Raw genomic sequence first — 19,323 nt, 5'->3', positions numbered from 1 at the left:
TTACCATCATTAGAGCATAAGCTCTGTGAGGAAGAAGAATTTTGCTCATTTTTACTTCTGTGTCCCCAGGGCCTAAGAGAGTGCCCAGTGCATAGTTAAGTGCTCAGTCAGTATTTGCTAAATGAATCATTTTTCTTCCACTAACTTGAAATACTCTCTTTACAGATTCATACATACTAGACAGTCTGTTCCTGAGCTATTCTTTTTATTCATATGTCTGTGTTTAAGTCTTCAGCTTTATTTTAATTACTTCAGCTATAAGATACATTTCAGCATGTGGCAGTCCACGTGCCTCCGGATTACTCACTGAAAAATGTGACTGACCAGAAGCACTGGTCTATACTTCCTGATGAACTTTAGGATGACTGATTCTGTTAAGTTGAACAAGAATCTGGTAAAAGTGTGCTTGGAACTACATCAAACTCCATAATTTAATTATGGGGAAAAAGGAGAACTCTGTAAGATCTCATATACTATTTAAATTTCTTGTGTGTGAGGTGGTATTTTGGTTATTTATGAGTAAGTCTTTGATCTTAGAAAATATATGCTGAACTATTTAATGGTCAACTGTCATGATACTTGCAATTTACTTTCAAATGGTTTCACAAAGAAACAATAGAATTATAAAGAGATTAATAAGATAAGGAGAAGGGAAGAGAAGAAACGGGGGTCAGAAAATGTAGCAAAACGTTAATTGGTAAAAATCTAAGCAAAAGTAAAGGATAGTCCTTTGTATTATTTTTTTTTGTTTTTTGGAAAATTTTCAAAATAAGTTGGTAGGAAAAATTGGGACTTAATAATAAATTTGATCAAATGCCTTTTCAGTACCTACTGATGGTTCTGATTTGACTTTGTTTGTGTGCATAAAATGTTTCTAAAAAAAAATGTTTCTACTATTTAATATATATTACTTCTCTCCCCCAATATTAAGCCATTCTTGCATTTCTGATAAAAATACTATTTGGTCTTGGTTTATTGTTCTTTTAGTGTAAGATTTTAGTATATTATTTATTATCTTTGTATTCAAAATGAGATTGATACTCGTTTTCTAGTTGGAGGTTTCTGTCATTTTTTGGTATCATGATTATGTTAGTTTTGTAAAATGAATTTGGAAGAATTCCACCTTTTTCAATAATTTAAAACAATTTAGAATGGGAATAATCTGTTGCTTGAAAATTGGAGAGAGCATGACCACATTTAGGTATCCTTTGAGGAAGTAATTCTTTAATTATTATTTTCTTTCATGACTTAGTGATTCAAATTTTCTTTCTTCATGGGTAAATTTTAGTCCACTGGTAGTTTGCTAGAAAACTGTCCATTTCATGGACTTTAAAAATTTTTTTAAATTTAAAAATTAAATAGTATAAAGCTATATACATAATGTGTTCTTGAAATAAAAAAAGTGGTCACTTTTCCCCCTGAAAATCTCTAGCTGAATTTTGGCTAAATATACATCTTATTATTATAAGCTCAATTCTGTGACGGGACTAAAATCCATAATGAAGTGCTGAAGAAAAGACGAGGGAATTTGTGAGGATTTTTAAAAATCTGATCTTACTCCAGTTGTTCTCTAATACTTTAGAGTTTATGAACATCTTTATTTCTAAGGAAACTGACATCAGTGCCGAGACTGAAAGCAAAAAACCATGTATGTATGTTATAGTTGAAGGCAGAAACATCACTACAATTTACCATCCCAATTAAAATGTACTTTTATTAGGTGACTGGAAAATGGATCTGAGGGAAGTTTTTCTCAGTGCATTTTAAAATTAGTCCACACTCATTTCTCCATTAAAAGAGGTAATAACCCGAGTAAAGCGCTCAGGGCAGGGCCGAGTCGGCAAGCTCACAGTTCCGTCGGGCCCGTTGCTGTTAGGGACCTTCACCTCATCTGGCATTTTATTTTCCACTTGTGGGTGAATGACCAATTAAAAAAAACACACGCAAAAACTTCTACAAAGAAGGGTTGAGTATGGAGCAGAGATCCAATATGGAGCAGATTTCTCAAGGGCTGAAACTAGTAATTATTAAATTCGGACTCATAAATAATGGCCTTAACATTTATAATTTCATTTTTAGTTCAGTGAAATTAAATAGATAAATGCAAGAGAACTAAAATAATGGGAAACTTTGGGGACACAAGTTGAAAAATGAAGTTTTGGAGCTCAAATAAGCATTAGTTTTGCAGTTACAGGTCTCAGAAACTCGAGCTTGGGATGAAAGCGGTCCCCATCTTGGCGGGCGTCAGGAGGGGCATATGTACAGTCGTGAGTGCCTCTTACCTGATACAAAGGGCCATCCTGAGAGCAGACTTGCGAAGCTGAGCAGTTCAGACACCGAAACTGCGGAGGAGATGAACTCATCAGATAAGAGGCATCCACAACTGGATACATATTTAAAACTGATTATTTAAACTATTTTAACGTCAAGCATGAGTCAACATGATAATTTTAAGTAAACACTTTCCAAACTATGGTAGTAGTTTTGTTTTTTTTCTTTTTAAAGATTTTAATAACTTAGTGACTGGTAAAATGTAGCCTGAGACAACTTTAGTATCTAAGTATCAGTTTTGTTAATATTCTGCAAACATTTACCAAATTGGTGGCTATCCTTTCCATCTCCTCTTCAGATAATAATTCCTGGGAAACCCCTCACCTCTTCAGTCCAGGAGGGGTACCCTCTTCCTTCTACCTCTTCCAGTGGTTACCCTCGCTTAGCTCGCCCTTCTACTACCCACGAAAGTAACACTATTTTAGGACCTCAGAGCTCTGAAAGGGGTATGCGGCTTGTGCCTCATGTAAGGGGTCTATTTTCTGTTCTAGATTAGGTTCTTTATATTGCTCAGATGAGATTTTTAGTCTCCATATCTATTTTAATAGTGTGAGAATATGAGCTCCTTGAGTCTTTATCTTATTCATATGTGTAGTCTTAATAACTAAGGCCCAGAAATGGCACACACAGCAGCTTCTCAAAAAAATGTTTCATGAGTAAATCAATGAATGAACACATTTTAAACTATTGAGTAGATTCAGTTGTAAACCCACTAACTTTTAACAGTTTAACCATTCATATTAAAAAAAAAAGATCATTCCCAAATCTTGATTTTTCAATGTTGAGCTAAATACTTACTAAACATGAACATTATTTTAATTGTAACATGATTATAAACAATGAAATATATACTTTAAAATTATGTATATATGAATTCAACATTGCATGCCTCTTCAAAATGGGGAAAAATACATAAAAAATAGGTGTCAATTAACCAGCATAAATCTAACATCCTAGAGCAAGCAGCTTTTAAAAAAAGTATACTTTGGAAGAATATTAAGGGAAGGAATGATTAAAACAAATGTATTGGTAGCCTTTTAATTAAAATTTTAGAAATTTCCCCTTTCCCCAAAAGACTAGCAATTTTTTCCAGGAGTGAGTTCTTGACTTTCTGTACCAGACCCATCAGCATGCTATAAGACATGCCAAGCACTGCTCTCCTTAGCAACCTTTCCTTTTCTCTCTGAAGAGTCCCCAAGCTCTGGCCTATTAGACTTTGCAAATCCTAAACGCCAAGTCCCAAACAGCATTTAAGAGTGAAGAGTTAAGGTGAAAAAGGCTATTTCACTAAGTGATTATTCGTCTCTTTGGTATCAGTCAAGAAGGATGTTTGCTTTTCCTAAAATTGCTTGATAATGCAGATAAAGCAAAGCAAGACAGATGTGGTGCAATAACTTCAGGTAGGTGGGGGCAGGGAGTTGCTAGAAGATACAAAACCAACTGGCATCACCTGGGAAGGAGGGGCTGTACTGAGAGTTAGTACTCAACCTACCAGAGAAGAGGTGAGCAGGAAGAATGTGAGTTCATGATGAAAGCTGAGGCCAAATGGAAAAACATTAACAGTTAAGCTCCCAGGGACGAGAGGAAGTTAGGTGAGAATTATAATAATAACAAAATGTAACATATATAAGCACTTCATAAACTCACTAACATTTACTATGTCAGGCACTCTGCTAGGTACTTTATAATATTTCATTCTTACTAAAAAATTTCAAGACAGGTATCTCAAATTTTAAGGATTAAAAAAAAAAAAAAAAACGGAGTCAAAACCAGGAAGTAGAGGGGCGCCTGGGGGGCTCAGTTGGTTAAGCCTCTGCCTTCAGCTCAGATCATGATCCTGGGGTCCTGGGATCAGGCCCTGCATCTGGACTCCTGCTCAGAGGGGAGTCTCTTTCTCCCTCTGTCCCTCCCCCCCGCTCATGCTCTCTCTCTCAACAAAGAAATCTTAAAAACAACAACAACAAAACTAGGAAGCAGAACACAACTGGGAGGAAAGAGCTACAACACATATAACCAAAGATTTTAGAATCCAGAATACACAAAGAGCTCCTAGAAGTTAGTAAGAAAAAGACAAACATCATAATGGAAAAAGAGCAGCAAGGCAATGGATAGGAAAAGAAACTTCACAGAAGAAATACAAAATTGATAATGTTTAGTGTTGAAGATGTCAGAAAATGGGCACTCTCATACATTACTGGCAGAATTATATACTGCTAAAATCTTTTAAGAGGGTAATTTTTATCTATCAAAACATGCACACTTTGTTTTAAATCCACATCTGGAATCTAGCTAATGAATAAGCTTGCACATGTGCAAAAGGATATATGTACTGGAATCTAGCATTGCTTGTAATGTTAAAAAACTTGAAAAAGTCTAAATTTCCACTAAAGGAGTGTGTTAATCAGATTATTCCACAAATGGAATACTATCAACCTGTTACAAAGAATTATATCGAGTTTGTTGATTCTCCATATGACATATCAAATGAGGAAAAAGTTGCAGAACAGTACATATGATTCCTAAAATTTATGTTTCCAAAATGGGATGAACACTGCATGGATATTATAAAGAGGATCATGTATTATTGATGATTAGTCTAAATAACTAAGTCCCTTCCAGACTGAGATCTAATTCTGTAATTCTACACCCTGAATTTACAGATGTGGAAGCAACAGGGTAATCCAATGGTTATGTATCACATTTCCTAAAATCCTGTCACTCAAAAGATGGTCCAAAGATTACATGTACTTGCATCTCCTGGGAACTTGTTAGAAATGCAGGCTCTTGGGCCCCACCCCAGACCTACTGAGTCAAATCTGTATTTTACTAAGATCCCCCGGTGATTTCTATTCACATTAAAATTTGAGAAGCACTGGTTTTAAGAAAAGGTACATTTTCTCCCATTAATCCAAAGATGAACACCAATCTTGAGTATAACATCTTCAGGTAGCACTATTATTATGAACCGAAAAATCTCTAGGAGTTAGCTAACTGTAAAGATATTTTTTTTTTAAGATTTTATTTATTTATTTGACAGAGATAGAGACAGCCAGCGAGAGAGGAAACACAAGCAGGGGGAGTGGGAGAGGAAGAAGCAGGCTCATAGTGGAGGAGCCTGATGTGGGGCTCGATCCCATAATGCCGGGATCACGCCCTGAGCCGAAGGCAGACGCTTAACCGCTCTGCCACCCAGGCGCCCCTAACTGTAAAGATATTTAATTCCTACAGATAAAATCCAGAAAGTGCAAGACTACAGAAAACAGGCTGAGCATTCAGTGGAACTGCCCCAGGATAAAGAAGAGGAAAGAGGCAGAGATGCTGTGGGGCTCAGGAAGATGGGCTGCTGCTCTGGAGAAACAGAGGCCAAACAGACTTCTCCAAGATTCTTCCTAGGAGTGTAGGCCTCGGACAGGTAAGGAGGTGATCGGAACACAGAGTGGCCTTGCCTGAGGTGGAAGACCCTGAGGGCAGAGGCAGCATCCTGCACGAAGAGGGAAGAGAGCCACGGGGTTGACTCAGAGACCTACGAGAGCCTGGAACGGATGAGGAGAACACCCCCGTCCTCATGGCCCCAAGTAGACGAAAAAAACTGCAAAGATGCCAATTTCAGCCATATCAACCTAAAAATTTATTCCAATGCCAATCACAATCCCATTCTCAAGTTCATCTGAAAAAAATAAGTGGGTAAAATTAGCCAACACCATTTTTAAAAGAATAATGAGCTTAGCCGTAACATCATAAAGCAACCTAAAAGGCCTATTTGCCTTATAAATTAGTCTGAACTTTATTCAAACTTATCCCAAAGAAAATGGACAACTGAGGGGCTTTTAATTAGGAATGGTATATGATCGGATTTTTATAAAAGCTATACAAACTGGGTAGTGTGGTGCAGGTATAAGACATACGCAGAAGAACAAAATAGAATGTCCAGGAACATGTGTATACGTACCTGTGTATACACATATATAGATACATATGCACAGATAATGGTGACAACTCAAAACACGGAGAGAAAGTATGGCTTATTCAATAAATTACATTTTTGGCAAAAAAAAAATCTTAGAATAATTTAGAGTCTTAGCTTTATTGTAGGTATGTGTATGTAAGTAAACAAATCCCAGGTGGATCAAAATGTTTAGTGTAAAAAAGTACTAGAAACAAGTAAAAGAACCACAAGGTGGTCATGAGTTTAGGAAAGCAGCTGAACCCAGACCTACCACAGCCAGGTAGCAGTAACAGTAGTCAGAGTCATGTAAGCCTGTCACACATCCTGGCATCCTGTTGGCAACAGAGGGTAGAGATAGGGAGGGATGCGATTGCCACAAATACACTAGAAGGGGCTTGATCAAGAAATGACTGTTTATTGTTAATTTGTCCATTCACTCCCAACTGTCAGAATTCACCAATTACTATTATAATTCATAATTAGTTGGAACATGAGCAAAAATTTAAAATTTAAGAGAAAACAAAGGAGAAATGGAGATTCAAATAAATGAGATGATCTTTAGGATATATTTTGCATAACTATGACCTTATAAAAGGAACTTTCCATTCGATTTACTCTATGAACAAATACTTACTGAGGTTGTACCAGGCACTGCTCTGGTACTGGAGACTCAGCAGTGGACAAATAATCATCCCTGTCCTCGGACTACATTTGAGTTGGGGGATAAACAATAAACATAAGTAAGTGGCATAGTATGCCAGACGGTATGAAACAAATACTACAGAAAACAGTCAAACATAAAACGGATTGGGATCGTGCCATACTAGGAGCGGGGCGGGGGGTTGTATTATCAAGGAAAGGTGGAGGCCTCACTGAGAAGGTGATGTAGAAGCAAACTTCTTCCGCTGAAGAGGGTCAAGAAAATGACTCAGGTGGACACTCAGGGAGGCAGGAGAAAGCCCCGCGTGTGAGAGGAAACAGAAGCAAGTGGGGCCAGAATGTGGTGAGCCAAAGGAGAGCAAGAGTAAGATCACAGAGGTGTCTGGGAAAAGTCATGGGAGTCCGTATCTACAGGTCCTTGGAAGAACTTTGGTTTTTATCTAAATCGTATGAGATGTCACTGGAAAGTTGACAGCAGAGAAGTGACATGTTCTTTTTTTTTTTTTTTTTTTTTTTAAGGATTTTATTTATTTGACAGAGAGGCAGCGAGAGAGGGAACACAAGCAGGGGGAGTGGGAGAGGGAGAAGCAGACTTCCCACTCAGCAGGGAAGCTTGATCCCAGAACTCTGGGATCATGACCTGAGCGGAAGGCAGCCGCTTAACGACTAAGCCACCCAGGCACCCGGAGAAGTGACATGCTCTAACTTGTTTTCGGCGTATCCCTCTGGCTGCTGTGCTGGGCCAGGACAGTAGGGGGACCCTGGCTGGAGGCAGGAGAAGCAGCATAGAGCCCAGGGAGGAGATTTTTTCAGAACATCTGGAGAATGGTGACGGCAGTGGGGCCCAGAGTGGCAGAAGTGGAGGTGGTAAGACATAACTGGATTCTGATAGGAGAGGTCACAGAATTTGCTAAGGACAGATGAAAGAAGAAACTAATCAGGACCGGCTTTGGGGATTCTGGTCTGAGAAACTGGAAAAATGGAACTAAAAACCTTGGAACTACTGAGATTGTAAAGACTGAGGCTAGAAACAGGTTTGGAGGAGAATAAACGAAAAACAGGTTTGTCATGTTGAAAAAATAAAATTGACTAATATATTACTTACCATTGTACTAAATATAAAATGTAATTTTTCTATTTATTGGTTTAGTTTTTACATGAATGAAAAATCATAAGGTACTGAACCATTTTCCCAACCAACTTTTATTAAAATATGCCTTAAACAACATAGGAATTTAAACTATCAGATATGTGTAACCAGAAACATAATTGTAGTAAAGACTGATTTAACTGATGGTCAATTAACAACAATTTCTTCAAATGGGCTCTTTCATGCTTTGACTTAAAAATAACTGGCAGTGTGGGAAGGGACTGTGAGAAGAACAAGTGAGTAGATGACTTTTTCCATCTCTTCAACCTTAAGGCAAACCTATTCATAGCGCTTGAAAATCATTAACACATAATAAAATGCCCAATGACTTACCAAAGAGAGCTAAAATTATATTATGATATTATATGTAATATCACAGTATCTAGGCCCCAACTGTGCTGGGTAAGAAGGAACTGACTAACTCTGTAATCTGCATTTGGTCCCTGAAACATTTGGTTGGAAGGATTCAATGAAGGTGATGTATGTAGAACCATTTAAAAAAAAAAAAACTATAAAATGTCCTAGAAAGGCAGGTAGTAATTTACCAAACACGAAGATAATTAGATTTGTTTTTTAAAAAAATGAGGCTGAGAGAGGTCTAATGAGTTCTTCTAGGGCACAGGACTAGCTGGTGACTGGTACTAGACCATAATTTTTTCTTCCTGGTCATGAGAATTCAGCCTCACAAGGAAGGCTTTACAAACCAAGTGGGATTCAGAAAAAAAAATTCTGACTTTAGATGTTAGGTGCTTCATTTATTGTTATATCATATCAAGACATTTCTGAAAAACACAGCCAATTTTCCTACCCATTGAATACAACACACAATAATGACTTTTTGAGGTTTTATAACAATTCCATAGATGTTTACATTCCACAGAAGTATGTTTTTGAACCACTGTAACATGGCAACCCTCATTACATTCAGATTCTGTATTACCTGTCTTTGAGTGAGATTACATTGCTTAATTCTGTATTTTTTATAGTTAATTTATATTTTCATAAGATAATGTAATAAAACCTAGCTTATTAGATTAAATTATGCAGAGTTTAGAAGTATGACATACTGTACCATAAACACCATAGAACCTTAATGTCTGAGAGGACCCTGGAAGTCATCTAATACAACTTTTCAGTCAATCTCAATTAATGTGTATTCATGTAATAAGATTATAAAGAGAATTTCTGGTAGCATTACTACTACATTCCTCACTGATAATCCATCAGCCTTATAATCCCTAGCCCCTTGGATTTCTCTACTATCAATGTTACACAGAACTCAGATAAGATATGCTTGAACCTTCTAATTAACCCTAAGCAAAGGTATAGTTCAAAATACAGAATTCTCCTTTTGGGTGTTTTGAGTTTTTCTCAGGTTTTCTCCTTTTACATCATTTCTCTCATATTGCCTAGGGCCTAAGCCACAACAATCTAATTCTGACATCAGAAACCACTGCAAACTCACTTACCCTTTGATCCAATTTTTTACTTTCACGTAAAGGAGGTACCTGAAAAAAAGATTACCTAGATTCCACCCTATTTGTACCCTATGCCACAACCAAAGAATAATATCAACCATTAAACAACATACAAATCAGGGCAAAACTTAGTCTCCTCACTTGACTCCATATAGTTAGAAGTTCCCATATTTCATTGGGGTTTTAAAAAAAGTGCCATCTTTGTATTGAGGTAAGTAGAGTTCTGAACGTATTTAGATGGTGTTTTTAACTCACCTTAAATATAACAAAACCACATTTAACACAGATCTTGGTCTTGTACTTAGGACCAATTATCATGGAGTAGCTGGGATAAACAGTAAAATGAATCAGTTTCTTCTCTTTCCCAAGCTAGTTTTTGTTTGTTTCTAAGTAATACTGTTTATTATGAGTAGCAAAATGGCATATAACTAAATATACACATAGGTAAATATAAAAGCAATTTACGTTTTCGCCTCTTAGTCGCCATCTTGTCATGTAGATGAATTCCATAGTGTGATCCTTCCCCATAATTTCACCATTGCACAGCACATCCAACTTTAAAAAGAATAGTTACAGATCCATTAATGTAAGTAAAAAAATTCATTAGTGTCTTACATTTTCCCCCCAAATTTCAAAAAAGATTCAAATAGTTATAATAGAAATATTAACCATTATTTAAAAAGAACACTGAATATTTTTATTAAAAGCACTGGTCCATCTCATAATAATTAACAATTCAGATATAAGCAACATGAAGCAGTGCTTGTCTTGTCCCACATACCTGTCACTCAAGTCTATATACATAATTTTGACATGCAGTGTAAGCTTTCTCAGTCCATGTCTCTGTGCAACCTTAAAAGTTTAGATGTACTCTGTGACTGTCTCTTACAGAATGGGAAGGAACTGTGGAGACCTCATAGCGCCTTTGGCTTATGAATTCACTTCTCAGAATGCTTTCACCTTCTCAAGATTTAGACTTGCTTTCCTCTCATTAGTTTGTATTCAAAGAGGGTAAAGGAATGAATGTGGATATAAGATTTATGGGGACCTCAAGGCATTTGAGAATTTCCAGTAATTGCCTGTAGCTAAGTCGAGAGAACAGTTAGGACCATGTCACAGGCCTGTATCTTCTAGGGCTCTCTGGCCTGTTTTGCTTGGTTGGTAACTTAAATAATACTTACAGGACCTTCTTCTCACCTTGCATCGAACTTCAAAAAAGGAATGTGCTTTCCAAAGCTCACTTTTGCTCTAGAGTTGCAGGAACCAAACAACCCCCCACAAATCCTTAAGAAGGCCCTAGGAACTGTGGCTATGATTTACCAACTCAACAAATTATAGTTAAACGTTTATCACAGGTCCCTATAAATAAAACATTTCAGTTCTCTAGGTATTAAAGGCAAACTGATAGAATTTAAAGTGTGGGAAGGGAAGAAAAATGGGCTTTAAATAATTATATGTCTGATTAGACAGAGACTAGAGAGTTTTGAACTTTAAAATGAGTAGTGTTCCAATTGTATTAGACACATTTTTAGCTGAATTATATTGATATTTTGATTATTTATGTTGACTTACATGGACCTCAAACGTTTTTTAGACATTTTATTTTTAAAAGGACAAAGTAGATAATTTTATTTTTTTAATCTTGCCTGTAAAATAAATTCATAAGCAAAGAAGTAAAGAGATTTGGGAGGCAATCCCTGGTTAGGTACACTGCTTCTTCGTCATTTAAAAATGGAACTATCTTGCCCCAGTTAGCAATGCTGTTGCAAAAGCTTCAGTTGTTAGGTATTTCATGGAAACATCGCCGTATGTGTCAGGCAGCAAAATAAGGGGGAACCAGTAAATGTTCCTAAAAATCATAGGAACAGTCCTTTACATTGGGATAGATAAGGAGCTGTCAGTGGACAGAGTTTCCTGCCCTGCTGTCTGCTTCTATGGAGGGATCCATGACGTGCCAGCAGTGAGACTGGATGAGAGAAATAGTCCTCTCAGCTCTAACAACTTCCTGGAAACTAGAAAATAACTCAATGGGTCACACTTAAAAGTAAGGAAATAAAACTGCATGTGGTATTTTGTAAGAAGAGAATAAAGTACAAAACCAAATCATAAAAACAATTTCTTTTTCTATTTTCGCTGTTGTATCTAAGTTGTCATCTTTTACTTTTCCAAGTACATAGGGCTTTGATTAACTTTCACAATTTTTTCCCTAATGTAAAGTTAATGTTTCTGGAAATGTTTTAATATTTGTAGGACCAAACCACAGTAAGAATTTTTAATCCACAGATTATTAGTTGTCTAAGAGTTTTTAAATAAATTTAGGATCAGAGGCTTCCTCAAAATACATACTTAATACCTGCCAGTGCCTATGTTCAAATCCTATTTTATTTCTGCTATGATAAACTGTTCACATTAATCTTAGTGTACATAATGAAGAACTAATGTTGCCTTTGGTGTCTTTGTTTATATAGGAAACTAGTCTTAGTCTTTCGCTTCTTCAGAAGCTGCTACTATCAGAACCCAAAGGGGAGGAAGAGAAATTAATACAAGTTGTTAAGACTGCCATTTGGGCAGGTGAGAAATGGTAGCCATGTCTCCTCATTACGTTATATCTATATTCCTAGGATCATAAACATTCGCTAAACATTGAACACATTACAAGCTGTGCTGTGATCAAATTGAGGGCAGTTTATCTCTCCGTAAGGAAACTGGTAAATTGCATTTACGCAGATGCAATTATGTTGCTTTTACCTTCTGCTAAACAATACCACTTTTGCATATGACACAATTAAGGGAACATTATTTACAAAATCCTTTTACATAACACGACAATGTTCTTACATTCTGACAAAGAAGTCTATAAAGAATTGGTAAAAATGGATCTCAAAGTTCTCATTAAAAAAAAAACATGTTGGCATTAAAAAAAATCTAGTCAGCTGTATTATTTATTTGGGGAACATAGAAGTTATTTAAGTATCTCTTCTAATTATAAACCACTAAATGCTTTAGTAGCATGTTTTAGATATTAAAATAAGAAATACAGATTAAATAGAATATTCTCAAAATTAAATTTTAACATGAAAATAACCTGTTTCTACAAAAATTAAATGCATTTTCAGTTAATTTTTACTTTTGTTAGAATTTTATTTCAGATCAGAATTATCAAAATGATCAAGATTAGATTATTAACTTACCTCATAAGAACTTGGAAGTTTTAGTTTTAAACTTAAAAATTTTTTAATAGTTCCCACAGTTACACGCGTAGAACATCGAATGAATTTCTTCATTAAACCCTAAAGGAAATAAACATTAGTAATTAAAATATTCTACCTTTTAATGAAACCACAGGTGTCACTTCCACTATCATTTTAAGTATTTTCAAAGTATTTTCTGAAAACATTTCAAATTATAGCTCCTTAGTACTAGTGAGTAAAAATGTTCCTAATTCTTGGATACTTACATGATATTCTTCAAAAATGTATGAGGAAAATCCTGGGCAATCGACAATCTGCATACCTCTAGATAATTTGGTTAACAACACATTGAGTTCAATCAAAAATAAAGGTCACAGAAAGCGTATAAAATATTTTATTATATAATGTCACTTCTAAAAGTATTAGGGATATTTTTAAAAAGTCTTGTAACTTTAAAATATTTTTTAAAAGAGCAGTGATTTTTTTTAAATTTTTTATTTTTAATGTTTTTTTATTACATTATGTTAGTCACCATACAGTACATCCCTGGTTTCTGATGCAAGGTTCAATGATTCATTAGTTGCGTATAACACCCAGTGCACCATGCAATACGTGCCCTCCTTACTACCCATCACCAGTCTATCCCATTCCCCCACCCTCCTCCCCTCTGAAAGAGCAGTGATTTCTAATGGGGCTCTAAGGAGCCCTAGGGTTCAACAGAGGTCAATTAGGCCACAAGATTCCCTACAACTAAAAGTCAGGTATCTGATGGGCTGTGGCAGTACTTTACTGGAAAAGCAATGTTCTATGTGTCTTGATTTTTCTCATTTTATTAGCAGTACTAATTTACCCTTTAAGCATGAGCATCACTAAAACATAAGAACCAACAGCAGCATTGTCCACAATAGCTAAATCGTGGAAGGAACCGAGATGCCCTTCAACAGATGACTGGATTAAGAAGCTGTGGTCCATATATACAATGGAATATTACTCAGCTATCAGAAAGAACGAATTCTCAACATTTGCTGCAACATGGACGGCACTGGAGGAGATAATGCTAAGTGAAATAAGTCAAGCAGAGAAAGACAATTATCATATGATTTCTCTCATCTATGGAACATAAGAACTAGGATGATCGGTAGGGGAAGAAAGGGATAAAGAAAGGGGGGGTAATCGGAAGGGGGAATGAAGCATAGGAGACTATGGACTCTGAGAAACTGAGGGCTTCAGACACGAGGGGGGTGGGGGAATGGGATAGACTGGTGATGGGTAGTAAGGAGGGCACGTATTGCATGGTGCACTGGGTGTTATACGCAACTAATGAATCATCGAACTTTACATCAGAAACCAGGGATGAACTGTACAGTGACTAACATAATAAAAAAAATTAAAAAAATATAAGAACCAATCCAGAATGAATGCTCAAACTGAAAAAATCAAAATGAGGTTTGTAGACATGATAAACATGAACCAATTTGTGAAACACAATTACATCTCCAAACCTTAAAAGTTATCAATAGTAAAACAAAGCCAGCAATCGAATCTTTTAAATATATAAAGTATTACTTCTACTTATATATACAGGATATTAGGTCAGCAAGCAGAACTGTTCTTAAATTCACTAAGTCAAAAGCAGAACCATCCATGAGTGCCTGGGTGGCTCAGTTGGTCAAGTGTCCGATTCTTTACTTAGGCTCAGGTCATGATCTCAGGGTTGTGAGATTGATCCCCACCTTGGGCTCCACACTGGACATGGAATCTGCTTAAGATTCTTGCTCTCCCTCTCCCCCTCTGCCCCTCCCCACCAACACATGCATGTTCTGTCTCTTAAAAAAAAAAGAAAAAGAGAGTCATCCAGTTAGTATCTATTATAAGCAAATGTGTTCCTATCAAAATATATTTCCTAGCAAAGACCAATAGAAACAAATTTACAAATGATACTTGGTCACTATTTATACGGTAAAGTATCCATAAAAGAAAACAGAAGTCAAAAGTTATATCTAAAGCAAAACATACTCCAGCCATTTCAAATGGGAAGACTGATAGTCTAGACAGCATGGAAACAGAGGGATAAATATTCACACAGATATTCCCTGTTATCTATTCACATCATCTCAACTACCCAAGGTTTCCTGTCTGTTTTCTTGTTCCAAACAGCTTACAGAGAATGCTTGGCACATCTTCTAGATCCCAGTTAAGTCAGAGTATAATGTGCGGGTACAGGAAGACCCTCTAAATGTATTCTCATCTGCAGAGAAATCTCAGGTCTTAAAAAAAAAACCTACAGAAATGAGCATGGCATCGCTACTCATAACTTTTCAGAAATTGTTAACAAGTACAGAGGTGTCAGAAGAGTTAAGGGAAGATTTTAAAAACAAGACAAAAGCTTGTTTCTGGAATTTATAATTCAATAAGGTTTGACATTAGTCTCTAACAAAATTCTGGCCTGAATTATTTAATATTTGATTTGTAAGTACTTAGAAAATGACAATATGACAATTATGCATTTTCTCTCTATAGAAACATTCTACAATTATACAAGGTAACCCTGCTGTTTCCTAGCTAGGTACACCCTGGACTTGCTGCTATACAGGTCTCTGAAAAGTAATCAACATGTTTTAAGAGAATCAATGAAAATTAATAGTGCTCAGCAGAGATGACGAAGATGGTGGGGAGGAACTTAAAGAGATGATCCTAAGAGCAGTGCTGCTTTCCTGCCATTTCATTTCATAACACACACAGAAAATGGAAACATTTGTACTACAAACAAGGGGTTAAGGGGAGACTGCTGCCTGGGACAGTAGCTGTATAGCTCAGGCCTTGCCAGTTGCTCTGGGGGGATCAACATTTTAGGCTCCCCTGCATATCTGAAGAAATATTATATGGGAAAAGATTTGTTTTGCGTTTCCAGAATGTCACCTTTTAATGGCACAATGCCCTTGCCTTCTAACCTGTTCCTTCCAACTCAGGCCAGGAGAGGAACAGTTCAAAAAAGGCTCTTTCTGCTTCTAAGGTGGTTACCCTAGAAGCATCTTTATCCCTTTGTTTTAGAAGAGTTAAGAAACTAGATCTGAAATCAGCTAGTGGTCAATACCACGGGTTACAGAGTTTTCCAGTTGTAGGATACAATTCAACAAATTCTAGTTCTTATAATGATTATTTGAGGTTTTTGTTCTTATTTCTTCTAAAAGATTTTATTAGAGCAGGAGTGTGTGGGGGGGAAGGGGCAAAGAGAAGGGGAGAAGCAGGCTCCCCTCTGAGCAGGGAGCCTGATGTGGGGCTTGATCCCAGGGCCCTGAGCCGAAGGCAGACGCTTAACTGACTGAGCCACTCAGGCACCCCTGTTGGTTTTTTAAATCCACATCCCTAAAAGTGTTTTTCCTCTCATCTTTGGAATAGTATGGCTAGTACCTTCAGCTAAAGCAACTGTCGAGCTTGACTCTGACTTTTATCTTAAATTGAAATATAATTCAAATACCATAAAAGTCACCATTTAAAGTGTATGATTCAGTAATATTTAATATGTTCATGAGGTTGTGCAGCCAATACCATTATCTAATTCCAGGGCATTTCATGACCCCACTAAGAAACTTACTCATTAGCGGTCACTACTTCTTCCTTCTCCCTAGACCTGACAAAAGCCAATCTGCTTTCTGTGTCTATGGACTGCCTAGTCTGGACATTTCCTAGAAAAGGAATCATAACAATACGTTACCTTTGCATCTGGCTTCTTTCACTTGGCATAATGTTTTCAAGATTCATTCATGTTGTAGCATGTATCAGTATTTGATTCTAGCTTATAGTTTATTATACACTAACCTAACTTATTTTTTGAAAAAAAAAAGGCATCCTACTGGGTTTGAAGTGGTACGTCCTGTGATTTTGATTTGCATAGTCCTAACGACTAATGATGTTTAGCATCTTCTCATGTGTTCATTGGCCATTTTTTATCATCTTTTTTTAAAAAAGATTTTTATTTATTTATTAGGGAGAAAGAGCAAGCACAAGAGAGCAGAGGGAGAGGGAGAAGCAAACTCCCTGCTGAGCAGAGACCCCGATGCAAGGCTCGATCCTAGGACCCTGGGATCATGACTTGAGCCAAAGACAGATGCTTAACTGAGTGAACCACCCAGGCACCCCAGCCATTTTTTATCTTCTTTGGAGAAAGGTCTATTTAAATCTTTTGCCCACTTTAAAAAATGACTTATCTTTTTGTTCATTTGTAAGAGCTCTTTATATAATCTAAATACTAAAGGTTTACCAGATGTGTGATTTGCAAATACTTTCTCCCATTCTGTGTGTTGTCTTTTCACTTTCTTGCTAGGGTTCTTTGATGTACAAAAGTTTTTATTTTGATGAAATCTAGTTTTTTTTAAGAATCTACTTCCAAATCTAAGGTCTTGAAATTTTATCCCTATGTTTCTTCTTAGAGTATTATAGTTTTAGCTGTTACATTTAGCTATAGGTCCATTTTGAGTTAATTTTCATATATAGCATGAGGTAGGGATCCAACTTCATTTCTTGCATGTGGATATTCAATTGTTCCAGCACCATTTGTTGAAAAGACTATTTTTTTTCCCTTGAATTATCTTGGCCACCATGTCAAAACGAAATTCATTATCAGTATAAGGGTTTATTTCTGACCCTCAATTCTTTCCACTGATCTATATGTCTACCCTTTTATCAGTATCATACTGTCTTGATTACTGTAGCTCTGAAGCAAGTTTTGAAATTGTGACTTTGAGTCCTCCAACTTTGTTGTTCTTTTTCAAGATTGTTTTGACTATTTCAGGTCCCTTGGATTTCTATGACTTTTAGGATCAGCTTGTCAATTTCTGCAGGAATGGCAGTAAGAATTTTGGTTAGGGTTATCACTGGATCTGAAAATAATTTGTGTAAGCCTTCACAATATTAAGTCTTCATAATATTAAGTCTTCTAATCCACGAACATGTGATGTCTTCCCATTTATTTAGGCCGTCTTCTCCTTTTTTTAAAAAGATTTTATTTATTTGAGAGAGAGAGAGTGAGCGAGCATGAGCAGGGGAAAGGGCAGAGGGAGGACAAACAGACTCCCTGCTAAGCAGGGAGCCTGCCGTGGGGCTTGATCCCAGGAACCTGAGATCATGACCTGAGCCTTAATTTCTTTTAGTGTTTTGCAGTTTTCAGTATACAAATTTTATGCTTTCCTGGTTAAATATATTCCTAAGTATTTTACTCTTTTTAAAAATGCTATTAGTGCACAAAGGTTCCAATATCTCCACGTCCTCACCAACACTTGCTGTTTTCTGTGTTGTCTTTGATAATAGCCGTCCTAATGAGTGTGAGGTGATTATGTTATTGTGGTTTTGATTTGCATTTCTTTGATGATTAGTGATGTTGAGGATCTTTTCATGTGTCTGTTGGTCATCTGTCTTCTTTGGAAAAATGTCTGTTTCAGGTCCTCTACCCATTTTAAAAAATTGGATTGTTTGATGTTGAGTTGTTTATATTATTTTGGATATTAACCCTTATCAGATAGATCATTTGCAAATATCTTCTCTTATTCAGCAGGTTGCCTTTTTGTTTTGTTGGTAGTTTCCTTTGCTGTGCCAAAGCTTTTTATTTTGGTGTAGTCCCAATAGTTTATTTTTGCTTTCATTTCCCTTGCTCAAGGAGACATATCCATAAATATGTTGCAAGGGTGATGTCCAAGAGATTACTGCCTATGTTTTCTTTTTAGGAGTTTTATGGTTTCACATCTCACATTTAAGTCTTTAATCTATTTTGAGTTTATTTTTGTGTACGATGTAATAAAATGGTCCAGTTTCATTCTTTTGCATGCAGCTGTCCAGTTTTCTCAGCACCATTTATTGAAAAGACTGTCTTTTCCTGAGTGTATATTCTAGCCCCTTTGTTGCAGGTTAACTGACCATAGAATTAAGGGTTTATTTCTGGACTTTCCATTCTGTTCCATTGATCTACGTATCTGTTTTTGTGCCAATATCTCACTGTTTTGATTACCACAGCTTTGTAGTATATCCTGAAATCTGCGATTGTGGTGACTCCAGCTTTGCTATTCTAAAAATTGCTTTGGATATCCAAAATCTCCTGCGGTTTCATACAAATTTTAGGAAGATTTGTTCCAATTCTGTGAAAAATGTTATTTGTTCTTTGAAAGGAATTACATTTAATCTATAGATTGCTTTGAGTAGTATGGACATTTCAGCAATATTAATTCTCCCAATTCATGAACATATCTTTACATTTGTGTCACCTTCAATTTCTTCTATAATTTCTTCTAGTTTTCAGAGTATAGGTCTTTCTCCTCTTTCAATTTCCTAGATAATTTATTATTTTTGGTATAACTATAAATGGGATTCTTTTCTTAATTTCTCTTTCTGCTACTTTGTTACTGGTGTATTGAAATGTAACAGATCTCTTTATATTAATTTTATATCCTGTAACTTTACTGACTTCGTATATCAGTTCTATAGATTTCTGGTGGTCTTTAGGGTATTCTATATATAATATCACATCATCTGCAAATAATGAGATTATCTCCTTCCTTACCAATTTGGAACTTTTAC

General features: G+C 36.2%; 1 protein-coding gene across 2 annotated transcripts in view; it reads right to left on the bottom strand.

Moving 5' to 3' along the window:
- Positions 1–19,323, bottom strand: part of PCGF5 (polycomb group ring finger 5) — a 67,138-nt gene that overhangs the window by 9,332 nt on the left and 38,483 nt on the right. Inside the window, exons 6-8 of one of the 2 annotated variants that reach the window (XM_002917293.4) lie at positions 12,757–12,855; positions 10,031–10,120; positions 2,283–2,342 (exon numbers count right to left, since the gene is read on the bottom strand). In XM_002917293.4, the coding sequence (XP_002917339.1) occupies positions 2,283–2,342; positions 10,031–10,120; positions 12,757–12,855 (249 nt within the window). The remainder of the gene's footprint in view (positions 1–2,282; positions 2,343–10,030; positions 10,121–12,756; positions 12,856–19,323) is intronic. The other variant, XM_011222400.3, reaches the window with a different exon arrangement.

The sequence above is a fragment of the Ailuropoda melanoleuca genome, chromosome 6, assembly GCF_002007445.2.
Source record: "Ailuropoda melanoleuca isolate Jingjing chromosome 6, ASM200744v2, whole genome shotgun sequence".
NCBI classification, from domain to species: Eukaryota; Metazoa; Chordata; class Mammalia; order Carnivora; family Ursidae; genus Ailuropoda; species Ailuropoda melanoleuca.
The sequence above is the reverse complement of the archived record's forward strand: the minus strand, read 5'-3'. Positions and strand labels throughout refer to the sequence as shown.